The sequence below is a fragment of the Mirounga leonina genome, unplaced genomic scaffold (assembly GCF_011800145.1).
Source record: "Mirounga leonina isolate KUSES-001 unplaced genomic scaffold, KU_Mleo_1.0 Mir_152, whole genome shotgun sequence".
Taxonomy (NCBI): domain Eukaryota; kingdom Metazoa; phylum Chordata; class Mammalia; order Carnivora; family Phocidae; genus Mirounga; species Mirounga leonina.
Window position 1 is genome coordinate 7,897,307 of NW_023270380.1, and position 23,282 is coordinate 7,920,588.

Sequence of the window (23,282 nt, forward strand, 5' to 3'; positions counted from 1 at the left end):
TGAGAGGTAAAGATAAGGAAATTCGAAAGAGCAGTTATGAGACCTAAGGGAGAGTATAAGAAGGTCCAGTTTACAGTAAACAGGATTTCTGGAAAAGACAGAATAGATGATTTATGGAATGGGAATATTTCAAGAGCTATTGGCTTGAGATTTTCAGAATCAGTGAAGAGCATGAATTCAGATTATCCCAAAGCATGGGTAGCTCCACATCTTCACCTGCATAGGCTATGAAACTGCCATAAAACCAGTGATGAATAGACTATTTTCAAAGCAAGTTGAAAGAAAAGCCAGAATACTTACAAAAAAACCCCCGACAGTATATGGAATTCTCAACGGCAAAACTAGAGATCATTACTCAATGGAATACCACACTCACAAATTCTGATGGAAAATAACCATCAATTTAGAATGTGTTACTCAACTGAGAATGCCACACCATGACCTTGTGCTTCATGGAGAATTGGAGATGAGGATTTATATCCCATATTTTAAGAGTGATGGCAAAACAAAGATATTTCAGAATATTTACTTACAGTCCATTGAAAGACCTTCTAAAGGCTTCACGTTAGATAAAAGATAGTGGAATTCAGAGAGAAAGAATGGGAAGCAGAAGTTTTAGTGAGTGCATTATTGGCACATATATGCATAAATCTGGGAATCATTCATGAGCTTGCGTAGTTTGGGATTATAGAAATAGAAGAACAGTAGAAGCTTAAACTAAGCCTTATGATGTCTGCAAGAAAAAAATACTGAAACATAAGGATGTAGAAATCGAATGTAGAATGTTGAAAAGTAAGATAGAATACAAATATTCTACCAAAAAAGCTTATCTAGTTACATAAGTATTAGATAAAGAAGAGAGAATGAAAGAAAGAGAATGAAAGTAACTATTGACATGGATAAAAAAGGATGTAAAGAAACAGTAAAAAGTTTTAAGAAACCTAGAGTTGGTTCTTCAAAAAACTAATGGAATAGAATAACCACTGTTTTCTTTGATCTAAAAAATAATCCTGTGGGTAAAAAATAATAGTATAGAAAGACTCAGTTTGTATAGTATTATTTATACACATTCAGAACACAATACTATGTATTGCCCTTAGACCTATCAAGTGTTTGCCGTCATTAAAATAAGCCTGAAGGTTATATTCCAAAATTGTTATTGCACACTAAAAATAAATATACTAACAGAACAAAAGAACAGAAAAGCTTAAAAAAACAAAAGCAAATTTGGTGGTCTTTATAATTGTATGAGCGTGAATCTTTTTTTTTTTTTTTTTGCCTATTAATACTTCAGTCTAACTGAAAAGGGCTTCACATGAATGATCTTCATTAACCACATGAGAAAGGAAGCCTTCCAGGAAATACAGGGCACTTTCTTCTTAAATGAACATGTAACAGTAGTATGTGCTGTTAACACATAAATCACTCAGTAGTGATAAAACTCAAAATGATTATAAAACAAAAAGTTATGTTTTTGTGGTATTAGAAATATTTCTCAAAGGACACATTCAATAAATGACAACCTGCCTACCAAGTGGTAGAATTATAAATCCACTTAATTTACCTATAATGAAAGGCAAACAAGACTTTTTCAGTACAATATTGTCCAAAGTTGGGTCATACAAAAGGATTTGAAATAACGAAAGAACTAATCCTGTGATTACAACTGCGGTTTGAAAATTGAAGGTTCTCCTACTAAATATGTTGCTGTCTTATGTGAAGGAAAAGGAGGCCTTTCTTTACTCCATTTGTTCTTGCACAAAATAGATCAGACCTATTTTAGTCCTCGGCCCCCATGTCATTTTTTTGAGTTGTGCTTTCTATAAACTCTTGTCATTAAGGCAAAACTAAACTCAATTAAAAGCGAAAAACTAAAACTAAAAAAAAGAAGAAGAGAATCATTATACAGAATTCTCCTGTTTCACTGTCTTGATATACGTGGAGTAACTAAAAGTTAGCATATGACCAAATGAAGAGGTGAGTCAACTAAGGAGATGAGATCTGCAGGGAAAGCTTGTTTTCTTGTAGGCTGTGCATTCTAAAATTTTCTTGTTAGAGCTGTGACAGGAGGTGTTTTGTAGAAAAAAAAAACTTCCTGTATTGATTTGATTTATGTTCAAATAAAAATCAGCAGAGTTCCTTATTTTTAATGACTACTGAGCATTAATATCCTTAGGAATACCTTTACATACATAGCATAATAACATGTAATGAAATAATGATAATATGAAACATTTTGGGTATCATCTGCTGCTGGTTTTTCAAATCAAATGTCAGCTTTAATTTGTTGTATTACTTGTACCTGGACTTGATGTGTATTCAGTTTCTCTTTGAGAATATAAATCCTTTATAAGCAGTTCTCTGGAAAGATAACACAAATGTAGTAAGAAATAACACTACTGTTATTAAACATACAAATACTGAAAGTAGTACTGAAAGTATCCTACATGAAAAGCAGATACTTGTATATCAATAATTTATATAGGAATTTTCATAGAACATGGTATAACAGTGATTCATATTTCTGCACTAAAGAAGAATGAACAGATTTGGATATACATAAAATTAGGAATGATAAGTGTCCAAAAATATATTTCATATAGATGAATGTTTACATATTTAGTACATTTCTTGTATCTGAAAAGAGTAGATAACTTGTATACTATTTTTGAGAGGCTGTCAGTATTTTTTGAGGGAAACTCAATTAGTTGTGCTTATTAACTTTTGCTTTTATTAACTTTCATCATGATTGCGCTTACTTTTCTGTTCATGCCAGTAATTATTTCCAAAATAGTTATCAGGATCTCAGATAAATTTTTACTTAAAATTTTCCTCTGCCCTCTGTGCTTCTCACCCCCCAAACCTATATTGTCCTTTCTAGGGATATCATGAATAATAAAGTTTTTTACCAGCACCCTAATCTCATGAGGGCACTTGGGATGCACGAGACAGTGATGGAGGTCATGGTGAATGTCCTTGGAGGTGGAGAGTCCAAGGTAAAGGATAACCCTTGATTATTAAAATGCCAATGAATGTAACTCCCAGAGTACATACACTGCATATTCTTAATGAGGGTTTCTTAAATCCTCTTAGGAGGACTGTTTTTTATTTTTTTTTATTTTTTTTAAAGATTTTATTTATTTATTTGAGACAGAGAGAATGAGAGAGAGAGAGCACAGGAGAGGGGGAGAGTCAGAGGGAGAAGCAGGCTCCCTGCTGAGCAGGGAGCCCGATGCGGGACTCGATCTCGGGACTCCAGGATCATGACCTGAGCCGAAAGCAGTCGCTTAACCAACTGAGCCACCCAGGCGCCCCAGGAGGACTGTTTTTTAAAGAACACCTTTTGCAAAAACAAAACAAAACACAGCAAACCTTATAGATTGAGAATTAGATATGCTACTAGTTATTTTTTCCTTTGATATTGATAACAATTTCTCTCTTACGCTGTGTAATTTGCGGCCTCCTAAACTTTTCCTATTTAGTGGTTAGTTAGAAACTTTAAATGTTAATACTTTACTGTTTTTAAAATTTTTAATTATAAAGTTATGCCCATCACATTGAAAGTCCAAAACACAAACATGTTTTTCAGACCCAGACATTCCCCTTGATTTAGATGGCAGTTGGTTCTGCTAAATTGCTGATCCAGGCCAAAATTTGAAGATGATGTCCTGGAGTATTTGTTCTAAGACTATAAAGTGAATTTTTTAAGTGATTCAAAGTTAAGATGAAGTGAAACCTTTCAAACTTTCAAACCTTCAAGACCAAGTGAATACAGTAATATAACAATTTCATATGAATCAGTATAATTTTATGATCTATGATTTATAAAATATATTGCACTATTTTTTGAAATTTTAAGATGTATTTTTCAAAATAGGGAACAGTTCATATTTCTCATGTTCAGTTCACCAGTTAAACAGACTCAAAGATATTTATAAAATATTCTGTTAAGGAGAGACTCCAGGGATTATCTGGGGTATACTAGAACAAGATTAGGCGCTTAAGGGAGATGTATTTCATGGGGTCTAGCATGCAGGCCTTCTGGTCAGGGTGTTCATCGTAGCAGATGAATCATGTGCAAATCAGGGAAGGTGTGACTCCTAGAATCTTAAAAACAACAACAATTATGGTAGGAATGCCCTAATATGGTTTCAAGGAGGAAATAGGGTATTTTTCACAAAAGGTCTCATTGAACTTTTCCTCTCTTACCTAAATTAAGTATTATTATCCTTTTTATTCCACTTTTACAGAACTGATTCAATGAGACTAAATAGTCTCCTAAGGAAGCACAGCTCATAGTGTTAGTCAGGAATCACAACCGAGTCTGCCTGATTGCTAAGTCGGGTTTATGCCACCTATAGATTTAGGGCTGTGGATTAGTTCCAGATCACCCCCTTGATGGTAATGAGGTTTCTAAATTAGTGTTGGCTTTGATTTTCAGTGGCTCGAGGAGTAGGTGAGTTGAAGTCTAGACAATTTGAAGTCTTTAGATAAATCTGAAACTTGGCAGACATGGGCCCACATGGATTGACAATGTGATTGGACCTCAACTTCTGAACTCAATTTTCTGAAGACCATTTGCTCTCACAGCTAACTAAATGCTCTTTATGTAGGAAATCACTTTTCCCAAGATGGTGGCCAACTGTTGCCGTTTCCTTTGTTACTTCTGTCGTATAAGTAGGCAGAATCAAAAAGCTATGTTTGATCATCTCAGCTATTTATTGGAGAACAGCAGTGTTGGTCTTGGTAAGTAAATTACGGCTTTTATTTAATCTTTAAGATAAAAAGAATATACATACTATGTTAAATTTTAAACTTTAATGCAAAGTAATTTTAGATTAACGCAGTATGTGTTGTATTTAGAAATGAAATTTTAAGGGACAGTGTGTTTTTATATGGAATTCGTAGTTGTAGCACAATCCAGGTTTTGTCTCATCTTCATTTGAATTAACAGCCTCACCAGCTATGAGAGGTTCAACACCACTGGATGTGGCAGCCGCCTCAGTGATGGATAATAATGAACTGGCCTTAGCTCTGCGTGAGCCAGATTTGGAAAAGGTAAGCAACATCCTCGCCCCTTGTGTTTGTGTGAGTTATGCTAGTTGTTTCTCAAGATTACTGAAGTATAACCATAATAGAGTTATAATCATATTGACACAATTATATAGTATATTATAAACATGTTACATATATTACATAGAACATATAATTGTAAATTACCAAGAACAAGAAAGTTGAGATCAAGTGTTTCCTCTGATCACATACATTTTTCTCTGGAAAGGGAAGTTTCTATCCTGTGGGCTTCTGTCCTTTCATGGTATTTGTTGTTACTTTTGCTTTAGTCATACAGTTTCAATTATTTCAGAGGTTGTTTTAACATTTCAAAATACATTTTGTATTGTGTAGACGTATATTCCAATGCAAGGCATCACTGACATACTAAGACCCTGTGCTCTAACTGAGCACTTGAGGCTGCATACATGTTTGCTGGAACATAGATAAATTTCCCCTGCGTTGTCATTGTGATTACTTTCTAAGTGGTCTTCCTGATCCTTCCTGGCTCCCCTACTTAGCAGCCAGTATGAGCCTCTTAAAAAGAGCGGATTAATCCTGTGTCCACAACTCTTCCAGAGACTTCCCATCTCACTTCAAGTAAAAGCTAAAGGCATCGTGATGGCTTCTAACCCATCTGATTTCACGTATCCCTCTTATTGCCTGCCGTTCTCCTGATCTTTTCTATTTGCTCCAACCACACTGGTCCCCTTGCTCTTGTGGGAACTTGCCAGGTATGCTCCTGCCTCAGGGACTTTGTGCTTGCTCTTCCCTCCATCTGCAATATTCTTCTGCCAGATGTCTTTATGGCTCGTTTCCTGATGTCCTTCCAGGCATTGATCCAAGTCACCTTTTTGTTAGCTCTTCATGTCCCTGCCATTTAAAATTGAAACTTCTTCTCTATTTCCTGTCTTGTCTTCTTTGCTGCTTTATTTTCCAACAGTAGAAAAAATATATTTGTATATTATATACAGAAATACACATTTCCATGTTATTTATATAAAATACACATTTGAGTATTTTTAAAAATCTGCTCCCTATCATAACATAAGGCCAATGAGTTCAGGGCATGTTTTTTTTCTATTGTTCACTACTTTGTTCCAGTCTTCGAGAACAACACTGGCATTGGATAAATCATCATTGCACAGTTGTTGAATGCATGAAAAAGTGAACTCTTTCCCAAACACTTCTGACTTGCCAGGATAGGATCACAAAGCTTTGCATCTTCAACTAACCCTTAGGAGCATTTTCTTTCATATATATTTTAAAATCTTTTAATCTACACACTGAAATATGGCTGATATTTAAAAAGTTGATGATACCAAACATTTTGGAGGGTGTGGAGCAATGGAAACTTTCATCTATTGCTGTTGAGATGAAAAATGGTAGAGTCATTTTGCAAAGCGGGTTGGCAGTTTCTTAACAAATTTAACTTAAATCCCCCCTGCCCACTCTCCCCCCGAGAGGGAGTGTGGTGGGGGAGGGGCAGAGGGAGAGGAGATAGAGAATCTTAAGCAGACTCCATGCTCAGTGCAGAGCCTGATGCAGGCAGGGCTTGATTTCACAACCCTGGGATCATGACCTGAGCCAAGATTAAGAGTCAGACACTTAACCATAAGCTGAGCCACCCAGGCGCCCCTAACTTAACAAATAAGTTTCTTAACATATATCTGTCATAAACATATACCTAGCTTTCCTACTTGTAGATACTTACTCAATTGAAATAGGAATGTGTGTACATGAATGTTGGTAACAACGTTATTCATCTTAGCCAAAAACTGGGGACAGTTCAAATGTCTATCAACTGATGAATGGATAAGGAAATGTGGACTATTTCCATGTGCTGTGGAATGCTGTTATTATGCAGTAAGAAGGAAGGAAGTACTGATATGTGCTACAATGTAAATGAATCTCAAAATCAGTATTCTGACTGAAAGAAGCCAGGCATAAAAGGAAACATACTGGATGATTGCATATATAAATGTTTTAGAATACACAAGCTAATCTGTAGTGTTACAAAGAAGTTTGTTAAGGCCTTCGCATGCAGGGAGGGATGGATGGGGCCTGAGGAGTGATGGAAATGTTCTGCATCTTGACTGGGGTATGCTTTTACAGAAGTATAAATCTCTCAAAGCTCACTGAATTTATATTTTAATTTTTTATTTCCTTTTTAGAGAGAGAGTGTTCATGTGCATGCGCAAGCAGGGTGGGGAGGAGGGGCAGAGGGAGAGGGAGAGAGAGAAAATCTTAAGCAGGCTCCACACTCAGTGCAGAGCCCTTTGTGGGGCTCAGTCTCGTGACCCTGGGATCATGACCTGAGCCGAAATCAAGAGTCCGATGCTTAACCTAAGACTGAACCACCCAGGCGCCTTGAATTTATACTTTAAATAGATGCATTTATTGTACATAAATTATACTTAAAGTTGACACAAAATATTTTTAGCTGTGTTAAGTAAGTTTTAAAGCTGCTTTAGCTTGAGCTAGGTGTAACTTGCTTGATAAGTTGCTTGTCTGACAATCTACCATTGATAATAACTTAGGGATTTCTTTTAAAACTGGATCAGTTATGAAATACTGTAAAGGATGAGCATTCATATAAAACAATAATTTAAAAGGCAAAGATAAGCAGAAAACTTTATGTGTTAAATTCAATGATACTGAAAGATACTTAATACTGTCCCAAATTTTATAGACCATGAAATCATGGCACGGAATGAGCCAGTAAGTAATGCAGGATGGATTTGAATCCAAGGATATTTGAATCTAAGCTTAGTTTTTTCTATTTCTCTATGTGTTTTCTCAAATATATACCCCCCTGCATTAATTTGATAATATCGTTTTGGAAGTAAATTCCAAATGGAATATCACTGTATCTCAGATGGGTCTTTCAATACCTCAGATGGAATCCGGGTTTACACTGGGTCAGAGGTGTTCTGACATTTTCGAAGTTTATCAAATACCAGTGACGTTTATATTGTGTGTTTTGTTTTTGTTTTTATGTAAGCTCTACACCGAATATGGGGTTTGATCTCATGACTTTGAGATCAAGAGCCGTATGATTTCCTGATGGAGCCAGACAGGCACCCCAAATATCATGACATTTATAGATAAAAGTTTCAAATTAAATAATATGAAACTTAGGAATATTTTTCTTTCACAGAGTTGATTCATAAATATTTTTATTACGATAGCACTCTGTTATGATTTTTAAATATTTCTTAACTCTAAGGTTTTACTGCAGGGAGTCCATGTGGATTCTCATGGGATTAAAAAGAACTTGCAGAACCACATGCATTTTAAACAAACATTTGAGGATATCACTTATCATGTGTAGTGTTAGCATCTAATGACTCCTTACCCACAAGATAATGCTTTTGCTTATCATCTTTTTTGTAGGTAGTTCGATATTTGGCTGGTTGTGGACTGCAGAGCTGCCAGATGTTGGTGTCTAAGGGTTATCCGGACATTGGATGGAATCCAGTTGAAGGAGAGAGATACCTTGACTTTCTCAGATTTGCTGTCTTCTGTAATGGTAGGACTGATTGCTTGGGGTCTTTTTTGGTCATGATTAAAACTGCATAAAAATAGATATATCAAAAATGGTATATCCCAGCATTTTCATGAAGGAAGTAAATATTAGTAAAGAAATTGAATATTTTGTAATCAGTACTTTTTTTCCACAGTAATAATTTAATTTCTAGTATTTCAATAGTGATGCTTTGCCTTTATTATTAAATTAAAAATTTTAGGCAGTTACAAATTCTTACAGACTTTTATAGTTGGGTTCTAATAATAGGTGCGCTTATGGCTTCATTTCCTTTAAAGTATTAGCAAAAATGAATACTTTATGCCTCTATAATGCTTTACTTTGAAAATTTTAAGTATAAAAGAAGAAACTTACTATGTCTTGTGTACATAAAGCTAGTGATTTGAATTGAATTTTAGCTTTATTAGTAACTATGTTCTTTGGTTTTAGTTATTTTTCTTTAAATATAAATGAATTAGTGTAACATTTATTTGCTCAGAACGTTCACATAACCAGTGTTTATTTACTCTTGTTCCTTGTTTGATTTTAGGGGAGAGCGTGGAAGAGAACGCTAACGTCGTGGTGAGGTTGCTCATCCGGAGGCCCGAGTGTTTCGGTCCTGCTTTGAGAGGTGAAGGTGGGAATGGTCTGCTCGCAGCCATGGAAGAAGCCATAAAAATAGCCGAGGATCCTTCTCGAGATGGTCCCTCACCAACTAGTGGGTCCAGTAAAACACTGTAAGTCTAATACACACACTTTTATTTAAGAGTAAATCATATTGCTTGACTTGAAATTTTATAAAACATGATTTGCATTCTGTCAATTGCAATATAATTTTCTGGTGCTCATGATTTCTGCCCTTGAAAATAAAATGAATTAGACCTGGAAGAATGGATGGAATTTGCTGTGGGAGTAGGTTGAATGGAAAAGAGAAAACTAAGGAAGAAAACTAAGAATTTAGCAGGGAGAAGTTTAGGTTATAGGAGGAGATGTATTTTGTGAATTTTTCCAGGAGGCTATGGCAAAGTGAGTTATTAGAAATGATGGCAGGTGAGCCTCTGAAATTGTAGTAGGGTTTAGTGGGAAGCTAGCTGGAATGAATTTTCAAGATAATAGTAAGAAAGTAAGACCTTAGCAAGAGAATGGGGGGCTTAACTAAACTAGTATGGTGTTAAAGTCCAGAAAAGGGGATATTGTCATTCTGAGAAGTAAAATGCTTGGTTAAGGTATCATGGCAGATAGGGCAGGCAGTAACTACCTTACATTTGTCCATGGTATACATTACTAATACTTGATTCCAGCAGTAGGCATAAGTCAATCCCGGCGTGTCACTTCTCAGTTTTTATCTGTGGAGGTAATGTCCTATTAATACCACTGGTAAAGACAGAATATAGGGCTTACTGGAGGCAAATTTCCAAGCAGAGCAGTTCTGCAAACGGTCATTCTTCCATACATAGACTGTGCTTACGTGTTCTGTCCATGCCAAGACCAAGATGGTTTCAGACTGGGAGGTCCTCCAAGGCCTTCTTACATGTTTGTCAATTAGCCATAGAGGGACTAGGGGGCCCTCAGTTTCTCTAAGTAGTGGAAAATACATCAAGGGGTCTCTGGCCTGGTACTACAGCAGTGGGTGTGCACACGAGGGCCCTGGGAGCAGTGTTGCATGCCGGGATGATGTTTTCAACAAGGCCTCGCTGTCACCCTGCAGACTGCTGAGCCCAGCTGAACTAAGAAAAGTGGAAAAATGATGGGATCTTCCAAGGCCATCTAGATTTGTCTCTTATCAGCAAGATAATGGAACCTTTATGTTTTCTCACAGAGGTGGGGAGGGAGACATGTTGGATTATTTGGGAGCGGGTGGGTGAGGTAGAGTAGATGGTAAAGAGATAGGTAAGTAAAAGATATCACATTTCTGAAGTACTTTCTCTGGGCAAAGCACTGTCCTGGGTGCCTTACCTGTGTTATCTTACAGGACAGATCTTTGTTACCCTTTCTCTAAGTGTATGCTATTTACAAAAGTAGTTTAAACTTATCAAGTCTTTTCATTAGTTATTCTCTTTGTTAAAACAAAGCTTGCCTGCCCCTAGAAATAAGCAGAATCCATCAAATTAGCAATTCCTCTTTTTTCCCTTTTGAAGGACTCTTATTATCAAATTTCCCACAAATGCGTTCTTGGTGTCTGGTCTTTAAAGTCATTTTCCTTTAAAAATGTCAAGGTGCAAATTAATCACATCCATGAAAAGTAGCAGAAGAGGCAGAATGAACTATCCTAGGGGTCCCTTTCCTCCGAGAAGTATGTAACAAATCTGAAATGTCACTTTATTATCCTGTTTGCTTTGCTCTCTGTTTCTTTTGAAAAAAATCTATGAAAGTGACACAGAAGAGGAGGAGGATGACACTATCCACATGGGGAACGCCATCATGACCTTTTATGCAGCTTTGATCGACCTCTTAGGACGCTGTGCTCCTGAAATGCACGTAAGTGCTTTGCCGACCGAGAGCGGCAGTCCTGGCTTATCCATCTATGTGAAGAAATCCATAGCTGGCGAAGATGATAACAGCATCCAAAACCAATAATCTCCACGCACCATTAAAAGTAATAGCTGTAGCCTAATTGCTGAGCAAGTGTTTATGTAGTTGGAAATGTCTTGGTTGTAAAAATTAGTAATGAGATTTCAGGACAAGTCATTAATAGAATAGCCATGTTGCTCGGGTATCTCTAAAACTCAGCACTTTAAGAAGAACACATTTTTCCTATAAATTTCCTCTCCTCATTTAGTGCATGCAGGGAGCAACCCCTTCTGTCAAGAGTCGTTTTCTTGGAGTACACCATTTCGTGTCACTGGTTGAGGGGCAGTGGGGGTGGGGGCAGTTACGATTCTGAAGCAGCTCTTCAGAATCGATGGGTTGGCATTTTCCACGTTTCGATCAGGAAGAAATTAAGTTTCATGGAACGGTACTTCCTTTTACTCTGTAATGCATTCGGATAATTTTTACTTTATTTTATCCTGATCTGTTTCATTCTATTATATTCATTTTAAAAATGCTAGTTAGGGCTCCTAAAAGCGGCCTCGTGAGCTGGACACGGGAAACAACAGGGAGATTGAAACACAGTGAGTGGTGCTGGGGTAGAAAGCAAATATGCTTCTAAACGGGTCTGAGTGTGAAGCCAAAGGGTCCTTTGCTTCCAGAGCACATCTTTCTCCCTGCCCTTACCATCTATGGAGGTTTTGTGTGTTTGTTTTTGTGTTGTGTTTTCTTTTCTTTTTTTTGGGGGGGGGGTGTCCCTTTCTCTCACAGCTGTAGGATAAAACCTCCATGTTTTCTTATATAACCTTTCATTGTGAACAGGGAGGAATCACAGCATGGAGAAATGTCAGAATGTTAGCAAACCTAGAGCCAGATTTTTGTAAAAGCTTAGTAACTTGCCACTAATGAGATTTTCATCCTGGGAAATGGGAGTAGATTATCAAAAATTTGTATGCTGGAGGTGATTGCAGACAAAAAAGTTTATGCTCACAGCATTCATTCTTTCTCCATTCAAGTGAGATCAAAAGAACCAAGAAATTAGCTAATAAATAGTTTTTTATTCTATCAGTGGGAGGAAAAAAAACAAGTGATTCAATAAGGGACTAACTGTGCACTTCTATGTTTACTCATCTTCTGTAACTATTGGTTGAGGACCTCCTGTGTGTGAGAAATTATCCTTGTGTTTCTCACCTCATGGAGAAGGAAGCAGATGCCCACCTGGGCTCTGGAAGCCTGCAGTCTGCTCCACAGCCTGGCTGAGATTCTTGACGGGTCAGAGTCACGATCTTCACAGGTGCTTGGTTAGCCAGTGACGGTCTGAAAAACCTGTTACGGTTCCTATTCACCATCCTCCCCCCCACACACACACATTATACACCCTTCCTTGGGAGAAATCCGTGTGAAATAGAGATGGATATGCAATTACATTTTCAACCCCAAGCAAAAAAGAGGCTAAATCAGTCGTAAATATTACTATATATTCTGGGTCTAAAGATAATTTTTTTCTTTGTAATACATAAATCGACATATGCTGATGTCAGTAAAACTGGGGCAAGTAGATATCTGTCTGAAATGTAAGCCTGAAAGAACCATTTCTGCAAGAGGTCTAACTTTATAGGTATCATGAACAGAAAAATATTTTAGACTTGGATTCCCATACTTGAGATTTTCTGGGTGGAATTATAACATTGATTTCACAAAGATTTTCTTTCTTTCTTTTTTTTTTATAATTTTATTATGTTATGTTAGTCACCATACAATACATCATTGGTTTTTGATGTGGTGATCCACGATTCATTGTTTTCGTATAACACCCAGTGCTCCATGCAGTACGTGCCCTCCTTAATACCCATCACCGGGCTAACCAATCCCTCCCCCCCCTCTAAAACCCTGTTTGTTTCTCAGAGTCCATAGTCTCTCATGGTTCATCTCTCCCTCCAATCCCCCCCCCCATTTTTCCCTTTCTTCTCCTAATATCCTCCATGTTATTCCTTATGTTCCACAAATAAGTGAAACCATATGATAAATGACTTTCTCTGCTTGACTTATTTCATTTAGCATAATCTCCTCCAGTCTCATCCATGTTGATGTAAAAGTTGGGTATTCATCTTTTCTGATGGCTGAGTAATATCCATTGTATATATGGACCACATCTTCTTTATCCATTCATCTGTTGAAGGGCATCTTGGCTCTTTCCACAGTTTGGCAATTACGGACATTGCTGCTATGAACATTGGGGTGAATATGGCCCTTCTCTTCACTACATCTGTGTCTTTGGGGTAAATACGCAGGAGTGCAATTGCTGGGTCATAGGGTAGCTCTATTTTTAAATTTTTGAGGACCCTCCACACTGTTTTCCAAAGTGGCTGTACCAACTTGCATTCCCACCAACAGTGTAAGAGGGTTCCCCTTTCTCCACAACCTCTCCAACATTTGTTGTGTCTTTCCCTGTCCATTTTGCCATTCTGACTGGTGTAAGGTGGTATCTCAGTGTGGTTTTGATTTGGATTTCCCTGATGGCTAATGATGATGAACATTTTTTCATGTGTCTGTTAGCCATTTGTATGTCTTCTTCAGAGAAGTGTCTTTTCATAACTTATGCCCAATTTTGACTTGATTATTTGTTTTTTGGGTGTTGAGTTTGAGAAGTTCTTTATAGATCTTGGATACCAGCCCTTTATCTGTAGTGTCATTTGCAAATATCTTCTCCCATGCTGTGGGTTGCCTCTTTGTTCTGTTGACTGTTTCCTTTGCTTTGCAGAAGCTTTTTATCTTGATGAAGTCCCAAAAGTTCATTTTTGCTTTTGTTTCACTAGCTTTTGGAGATGTATCTTGAAAGAAGTTTCTGTGGGCGATGTCAAAGAGGTTACAGCCTATGTTCTTTTCTAGGATTTTGATGGATTCCTGTCTCACATTGAGGTCTTTCATCCCCTTTGAGTTTATCTTTGTGAATGGTGTTAGAGAATGGTCGAGTTTCATTCTTCTGCATGTGGCTGTCCAATTTTCCCAGCACCATTTGTTGAAGAGACTGTCTTTTTTCCATTGCATGTTTTTTCCTGCTTTGTCAAAGATTATTTGACCATAGAGTTGAGGGTCCATATCTGGCTTCTCTATTCTGTTCCATTGGTCTGTATGTCTGTTTTTGTGCCAGTACCATGCTGTCTTGGGGATTACAGCTTTGTAATATAGCTTGAAATTGGGCAATGTGATGCCCCCAGCTTTGTTTTTCTTTTTCAACAGTCCTTGGCGATTCAGGGTCTTTTCTGATTCCATACAAATTTTAGGATTGTTTGTTCCAGCACTTTGAAAAATGTCATTGGAATTTTGAACGGGATGGCATTGAAGGTATAGATAGCTCTGGGTAGCATAGACATTTTAACAATCTTTATTCTGCCGATCCATGAGCATGGAATATTTTTCCATCTTTTTGTGTCATCTTCAATTTCTTTCATGAGTGTTCTGTACTTCCTAGAGTATAGACTCTCTACCTCTTTGGTTAGGTTTATTCCGAGGTATCTTACGGTTTTTGGTGCTATTGTAAATAGAATCATTTCTCTAATTTTCTTTCTACAGTTGCGTTGTTAGTGTATAAGAAAGCAAACGATTTCTGTGCATTGATTTTGTATCCTGCCACATTACTGAATTGCTAGATGAGTTCTAGTAATTTGGGAGTGGAGTCTTTTGGGTTTTCCACATAAAGTATCATGTCGTCTGCGAAAAGAGAGAGTTTGACTTCTTCTTTGCCAATTTGAATACCTTTTATTTCTTTTTGTTGTCTGATTGCTGTTGCTAGGACTTCTAGTACTATGTTGAACAGCAGTGGCAAGAGTGGGCATCCTTGACGTGTTCCTGATCTTAAGGGAAAGGCTCTCAGCTTTTCCCCATTGAGGATGATATTCGCTGTGGGTTTTTCATAGATGGATTTTATGAACTTGAGGAATGTTCCCTCTATCCCTATATTCTGGAGAGTTTTAATCAGGAAAGGATGTTGTATTTTGTCAAACGCTTTTTCTGCATCAATTGAGAGGACCATATGGTTCTTCTCCCTCCTTTTATTAATGTGTTCTATCACATTGATTGATTTGCGAATGCTGAAACACCCTTGCATCCTGGGGATAAATCCCACTTGGTCGTGGTGGATGATCCTTTCAATGTATTGTTGGATTCTATTAGCTAGGATTTTGTTGAGGATTTTGGAATCCATATTCATCAGGGATATCGGTCTGAAATTCTCCTTTGGATGGGGTCTTTGCCTGGTTTGGGGATTAAGGTAATGCTGGCCTCGTAGAATGAGTTTGGAAGTTTTCCTTTGCTTTCTATTTTTTGAAACAGCTTCAGTAGGATAGGTATTATTTCTTCTTTGAATGTTTGGTAGAATTCCCCAGGGAATCCATCAGGTCCTGGACTCCCGTTTTTTGGGAGGTTTTTGATCACTGCTTCAATCTCGTTACTGGTTATTGGCCTATTCAGGTTGTCAATTTCTTCCTGTCTCAGTCTTGGCAGCTTTAGGTTTCCAGGAAGGCCTCCATTTCATCCAGATTGCTCAGTTTGTTGGCATATAGTTGTTGATAATAATTTCTAATAATTGTTTCTATTTCCTTGGTGTTAGTCGTGATCTCTCCCCTTTCATTCATAAGTTTATTAATTTGGGTTCTTTCTCTTTTCTTTTGGATAGGTCTGGCCAGTGGTTTATCGATTTTATTAATTCTTTCAAAGAACCAGCTTCTAGTTTTGTTGATCTGATCTACTGTGTTTCCGGTTTCTCATTCATTGATTTCTGCTCTAATTTTAATTATTTCTCTTCTAATGCGTGGCTTAGGTATCATTTGTTGCTTTTTCTCTAGTTCTTTAAGGTGTAGAGTTAGTTGGTGAATTCGGGATTTTTCTATTTTTTTGAGTGAGGCTTGGATGGCTATGTATCTCCCTCTTAGGACCGCCTTTGCAGTATCCCATAGGTTTTGGACCAATGTGTTTTCATTCTCATTGATTTGCATGAATTATTTAAGTTCTTCTTTGATTTCCTGGTTGACCCAAACATTCTTGAGCAGAGTGGTCTTACCTTCCAAGTGTTTGAATTTCTGCCAAATTTTTTCTTGTGATTGAGTTCCACTTTTAGAGCATTGTGGTCTGAGAATATGCAGGGAATAATCTCAATCTTTTGGTATCGGTTGAGACCTGATTTGTGACCCAGTATGTGGTCTATTCTGGACAAAGTTCCACGTGAGCTCGAGAAGAATGAGTATTCTGTTGTTTTAGGGTGGAATGTTCTGTAAATATCTATGAGGTCCATCCGGTCCAGTGTATCATTCAAAGCTCTTGTTTCCTTGTTGATTTTCTGCTTAGATGATCTGTCCATTGCTGAGAGTGGAGTATTGAGGTCTCCTACAATTAACGTATTGTTATCAATATGACTCTTTATTTTGGTTAACAGTTGGCTTATACAGATGGCTGCTCCCATGTTGGGGGCATAGATATTTACAATTGTTAGATCTTCTTGTTGGATAGACCCTTTAAGAATGATATAGTGTCCTTCTGTGTCTCTAATTACAGACTTTAGTTTAAAATCTAATTTGTCTGGTATAAGAATGGCTACCCCAGCTTTCCTTTGAGGTCCGCTGGCAGGGAAGATGGATCTCCATCCCTTCACTTTCAGTCTGGATGTATCTTTAGGTTCAAAATGAGTCTCTTGTAGACAGCATATGGATGGGTCCTGTCTTTTTATCCAATCTGCAACCCTGTGCCGTTTTATGGGAGCGTTTAGGCCATTCACGTTGAGAATGATTACTGAAAGATATGAATTAATTGTCATCATGTTGCCTATGAGGACGTTGTTTTTATAGATTGTTCCTGTAAATTTCTGTTGTAGATCACTCTTGGGGTCCTTCTCCTTTTATAGAACCCCCCTTAATATTTCTTACAGGGCCTGCTTAGTGGTCACATATTATTTCAGTTTCTGCCAGTCGTGAGAGCTCTGCATCTCTCCATCCATTCTAAATGAAAGCCTTGCCGGATAAAGTATTCTTGGCTGCATGTTCTTCTCATTTAGTACCCTTTCTATGTCTTGCTGGACCTTTCTGGCTTGCCAGGTCTCTGTGGATAGGTCTGACGTTATTCTGATGTTCCTCCCTCTGTACATAAGGAATCTCTTCCCCCTAACTGCCCTTAAGATGGTTTCCTTGGTTCTACGATTTGCAAGTTTTACTATTACATGCTGGGGTGTTGGCCTGTTTTCCTTGATCTTGGGAGGGGTTCTCTCTGCCTCTAGGACGCGAATGTTTGTTTCATTCCCCAGATTAGGGAAGTTCTCAGCTACGATTTGCTCAAATACATCTTCTAGTCCTCTCTCTCTCTCCACTCGCTCCAGGATTCCAATTATTCTGACATTGGAACGCTTCATGGTGTCACTTATTTCTCTGATTCTATTTTCCTGGATTCTGAGTTGTTTTTCCCTGGCCTCCTCTTTTCCCTTTTTATCTATTATATTGTCTTCCAGGTCACTTATTCTCTCTTCTGCCTCAGTTACCCTAGCTGTTAGATTATCTAGATTGGATTGGATCTCATTGATAGCATTTTTAAGTTCTGCCAATTCAGCTTTCATTTCTGCCCTTAGAGACTCTATGTTGCCATTAATTGATTTCTCCATTCTAGCCATTGTCTTCACAATTGCTATCCTGAATTCCATCTCCGACATCTTGGTTATATCTGCATCTATTTGTAAATCTGCAGCATAAGTCATGATCTCTGAGTCTTTTCTATTTTGGGGGTTCCTCCTCCTAGTCATTCTGTTGATGGGTGTTTGAGGGAATGTGTATAGAGTCCAAATTATTGAACAGAACCCACGCAAGATGCACCTGTTTTCTTGGGACCTTAGGGTTGCTGGCCTCTTTTTTTCCCAGCCTGTCTTCTGCAGGAGGGGCCTGCCGCACTGTTACTCAGGCAACCCTGTTGGGGCGGAGTTGCCCTGCGCCCTTGTGGCTGGGATGGGCTCTGTGGGAATCAGTTTTTGGGGCTTTTGTTCTCCGGCAGCTTTCCCTGGTGGCTTTCCACGTCTCTTCCACGAGTCAGAGCAAAAGAGACCGTTTCCAACCCTCTGCCTCAGAGCAGAGAGATCGCAGTCTGTTCTTCACTGAGCTCTGCAGGCCATACTGTCTCCATTTCTGTCCGTGCTGCTATAAACTGCAGCGTCCTGGGTTGTGCGCCCCTCCGCAGCGCTCCCAGTCCTGCCTCCAGGTCAGAGCACGTCTCTGCCCTTTGTGCTTCTAAAACTGCCAGCCGCTCCCAGTTGGTGCACCTGCAACCCAACCGCTCTGGTTTCCATCCTGGGGGCTGCAGTTTGCAGGCACGACCCTGCCGCTCCGGGTTTCCACCCTGGGGGCTGCCCTAAAGTCCTTTCCCTGCCACTACCGCTCTGTGAATCTGTGCCCCCTCCGGAGCACGCCAGGCTATTGCTCACCGGCAGTGTAGGATCCCCACGGCCAGGCACCCTCCTGCTGCCATTTATCTTCTGATATCTGCCCGTGGAATCACGGCTCCCCGCTTTGTACCTCGAAACCAACCACCTGCGATATTCTGTTTGTAGAGATCCAGATCTTCTTACATCTCAAGCTGGTTTCGTGGGTGCTCAGAGTGGTCTGGTAGATATCCAGCTCAATTCCGGGGACCAGTTGAAATAGGGTCCCCTACTCCTCCACCATCTTTCACCTCACAAAGATTTTCTAATGTTCCTTTATTTTTCTTCCCTAGTTGATTCATGCTGGTAAGGGGGAAGCCATCAGAATCCGGTCCATTTTGAGATCCCTAATTCCGCTGGGAGATTTGGTGGGAGTAATCAGCATTGCTTTTCAGATGCCAACGATAGCCAAAGGTAAGCCAACTTCCATTCTTTGTAATTCAGTGGGGCATTGGAGGACAGGAGTTTTATTTTTTATTTTTTTATTTTTTAAATTTTATTTTATTATGTTATGTTAGTAATTACTTTTGATGTAGTTATCCATGATTCATTGTTTTTGTATAACACCCAGGACAGGAGTTTTAAATAATAATATCAGCATCTGCATTCCTCCCCTCCACACCCCCATACCCTACCGTGTCCTACAGCGTCGTTACAGGACTTAAGTTTCTTTAAGAAGAGAACTATGAAGTACATTATTTTGATTGAGTTAAGAAATGCTCTATTCCCGTATTCGTCTGCGCATGTTTATAAACATTTATATCTAAATGAAAAAAGATACCGCTTTTTTATAAAGTATTTTCTGTTCTCCTTATTTTTAAATAGCTGTTTTCACTGAAATTTTAATCATTTTTTACATGACATTTCTGACCGTTTCCCCGAGAAGAGGAAATACATACTTCACCTGTCTTACCTGATTTCTTTCCTACTATTTTTGGTCCTCATTCTTCTCTTTCTTGACTGCAATCCTTTTATTTGCCCTTTTGGATATTTTTCATTACCATTTTCTTATGATGCTTCCCCCCCCCAAAATTACAGCTTTTGACTTAGAGATTAAAAGATTCCCTGTGTGTTGAAAGAAGCGCTCTTCTCAAGACTAAGGAGAAAATTTTAAAAATAAAAATTTTTTTACCATTTTCACCAAATGTTTATTGTCCTTTTTCATTATGTCATTTTGGTTTAGCAACTGCTTGCAATTAGTTTTTTGTTTGTTTGCTTTTAAAGATTTTATTTTACTTATTTATTTTAGAGAGGAGGGGAGAGTGTGAGTGGGGAGAGGAGCAGAGGGAGAGGGAGAGAGAGAATCTCAAGCAGACTCTTCACTGACCCTGAAATCTGACCTGGGGCTCGATCTCACGACCCTGAGATCATGACCTGAGCTGAAACCAAGAGTCTGATGGATGCTTAACCGACTGAGCCACCCAGGCACCCCGATTAATTTTTAATATTAACTCAAAAGCATGGAGAATAAAGTTATAACATGCTCTCCATGTAAATGCCAGGAACAGTGGCCCGTCACCCTGCAGCCCAGATTGGGTTGGGGATGACAGAGGGCTTAGACAGCAGTGAGTGACGTGCAGATGCTCTGCTGTGGGGGTGCCTGGAGGGCCTCGAATGACACTCACACTGCTCCCTTACAGCACCCCAAGCTACAGCAGAAATGGCAGATAGCATAGGCCTGAGGCCCATTCCCCTGGTGGTGGTTCACACTCTGCCTCCCACAGAAACAAAGATTTGAGCGTAATTGAAGACACCCAAGGGATAGTTAGATTCCAAATTAACACTTTAGTGTTAATTTTCCAGCTTCAGCTGTGTTCACTTCTCAGTAGTTTATTGGATATTGTTGCACATATCATTTTTCCCTAAACTTCTAATTTTAGAAGAACATGCGATTAGGTAGAACATGCATGTTATGATCATTTTCTTGCATCAGTTATGCCCCAGAGAGGATTAGCTGTTATTACCTGAAGTCTGGAATGAAGGGACCGCTGCGTAACTGAAGCCGGCTTCCCCTCCTTGCCAGCCTTCTGATTATGAGAAAGCAACGTTTCATATGCGCCCAGCTCACAAACCCAAACCTTCCTTCCAGGTGACATAAGCAACCACAAGAGTTGAACATTCATTCTGATGGGAGGGAAAGCTGCAACTGAAAAATTGTCCCATGGCTTGTTGGCTTCTCCACTTGAGGCAATTTCTTCTTTTTTTGTGTACATACAAGATCTTCTTGTTTAGTGTTCATTTACTTAAATAAGATGTCTTTTCTTTTCCCTACATTCTGAGCCATAAAATTGACACAGTCAGGAAAAAGATAAGAAGAATACCAGTGATACACAGATTAGGGAATAGAGAAGCTTTACATTTTGAGGTAAACTTAGGAATAATGAAGAACCAAGAGCATGGGCGATAAGAGAAGCAGATAACCCATTCAGAATTTCCCCAAAGTCTCTGTATGTCTCCTAATTTTGCTCCACTTACCTGCCTTTACCAGCCTTTAATATTTTTCAAGTTGGTCTCTTTCTTCTTCCACTTAGTTGTGCTATAATCATATTATTTTGTGATGTTCTTCTTTGTAAATATGCACTGCATTGTCTAGTTTAGGATTTAAAGGATTTTGTGTCGGTGGGTGAACTATCAAAGTCATGATGAAGGTGAACTTTTAAAACCCAATCCATTGGTTATTGTTAAATTTCTACATATTTCTTTTACCACTTTCCTTTTATGGAAAGTACAGACAGAAAATTGCATGTTTTTATTTTGCCACGACATGCATTTAAATCAACTTTAAAACTTCAATCGGTAGTTTTTTTTTGTTGTTGTTGTTTTTTAATATGTTCTAGGGACACATCAGCTGGTTCTTTAAACATCACCGATTATCACTGATAATTGTTGTTGTATGTTCTATATTTAGTATGTGAAGTTTACCTCTTCCTCCCTTAGTGGTAGCTGAGACCTTTCTCAAAATCTTTTATCCTACCTATTTTAGAACTACAGTGTGCCCCAGAATAATAATGCAAGCAGGAGTGGTTCAGAAACCTGAGGGCAAGCACACAGTTTCAAAAGCCGATGTTCTGTTCCTGCAGCGCTTGGCCCTGGCAGGTTTGGACAGACTGTCCGAGGCCCTAATTGTAGGCAGATGAATATTTTTGCAGGTACTACAGGGAAAGGCCAGTGCACCTGGTCCTCCTCCTTCCAGTTCAAGAGCCAGAAGTCTGACAGGAGGCAGTTCTTCAACTTTATAGTCTCCAGTGTGTTGAGGAGACAGTGAAGATAAAACAGTAGCTGTAGCAAATCGATGAGTCTTGAGTCCCAGGTATATGGAGCTGTAACATGCCTGAAAAGAGATGTGTGTGTGAATGAGTGTTTAAAACAGAAATCTTATTTTAGGATCAATGGGTGGCTTACCGCTTCCTTCGGCACAACTGCATATTAAAATCATAGAATCTTTTAAACTTAAATTCCCTAATAATGTGATTTTTAGGAGAATTAAACTGGAATTTCATACAGATTTTTGATGAAAAATATAGCACACTGATTTAACGTTAAGGACTAAATCAGCTTTGGTTGGGTTTTAAATCCTATTTTCCTTGGTTTAAATCTAACTTTGCCAATTACTAGGTATACAACCCTGGGAATGTTACTTAACTTCCCTGAAGGTCGGTTGTCATCTGTTAAACGTAGCTAAGAATACCAACCTTACAGTGAGCTTTTGAAAACTGTACGAGATCGTGTCTGTAACATTCCTAGCAGAGTGCCTGATAACAACACAAACAAGAGCTATTATTCCCATTATTTTAATTATAGGAAGAAAAGTAGTAGGTATATTGAGTATTATAATTTAATAAGGAATGGAAGCTATTTCATATTAGCCTTTAATATAATTACCCTTAAAATATTGTTTCTTGTTTATTTTCACGATTCAGATAAGAAACCTATTCCTTAATTATGAAGGAAAACAAAAAAGTTGTGACTTTATTTTTTCAGGATGATTGTGGTCATGTACCCTCTTTCCCTGGGTCCTGCATCAATATTAAAGATTCTGTGATATTATCTGTAGAATTTTACAGTGTGTCATTAGTAGCAATGTTATTTGGCATAATTATCACATGGTCAAACAGGAACGAAATCTGCCAATATTTTCAATTGGTACATAATCTCCAAATTCCTCACATCAGTGGTTCCCAGCCTGTGAGTCTATGGAATTCTAGTAAGAGATTCACTCATCTATGTAGGCATCAAATATTGACTATTAATAGAGAAAAATAATATGACTCTCAAATATGTTTTAAATATTGTTAAACGCTATTATGTTTAAGGAAACATATTTCCTTTGAAAGTCAAACCAATTCATAGAGTTGTTTCATCATTTTGCAATTGTCTAAGCCATAAATATGTAAATGAACCATGATTATCACATAGGGATATGTGAGTTTTATTAGTGTTTAAAAGAGGCTCTCATTTTTGAAAACAGGGAAAATGTCACGGTTTAACTTTTTATGGCATTTATTGCTAGTTTTACAATGTAGATTTTGGGTGCCTTTTTGTTTCCTTCTCATTATCTAGCCGAATACTATGTCTTCGATCATACACGCGATTAATAGATTCCCAGATCACATTTTGAATGACCTTGAATTTAAATTGCACTGGCATAATTCCTCAGCCAATACCCAGCACTTGCTTGTGGGTAGTAGAAGGACAAAAATCCATTCAACTGGTAACTTAAAACTT

The 23,282-nt window shown here is 38.2% G+C and overlaps 1 protein-coding gene across 1 annotated transcript in view; it reads left to right on the plus strand.

The window, feature by feature from the left end:
- RYR2 (ryanodine receptor 2) overlaps positions 1 to 23,282 on the plus strand; it is a 725,313-nt gene that overhangs the window by 525,217 nt on the left and 176,814 nt on the right. Inside the window, exons 41-47 of the mRNA XM_035008528.1 lie at positions 2,882 to 2,996; positions 4,614 to 4,746; positions 4,955 to 5,058; positions 8,449 to 8,584; positions 9,129 to 9,315; positions 10,951 to 11,056; positions 18,851 to 18,971. Of these exons, the coding sequence (XP_034864419.1) occupies positions 2,882 to 2,996; positions 4,614 to 4,746; positions 4,955 to 5,058; positions 8,449 to 8,584; positions 9,129 to 9,315; positions 10,951 to 11,056; positions 18,851 to 18,971 (902 nt within the window). The remainder of the gene's footprint in view (positions 1 to 2,881; positions 2,997 to 4,613; positions 4,747 to 4,954; positions 5,059 to 8,448; positions 8,585 to 9,128; positions 9,316 to 10,950; positions 11,057 to 18,850; positions 18,972 to 23,282) is intronic.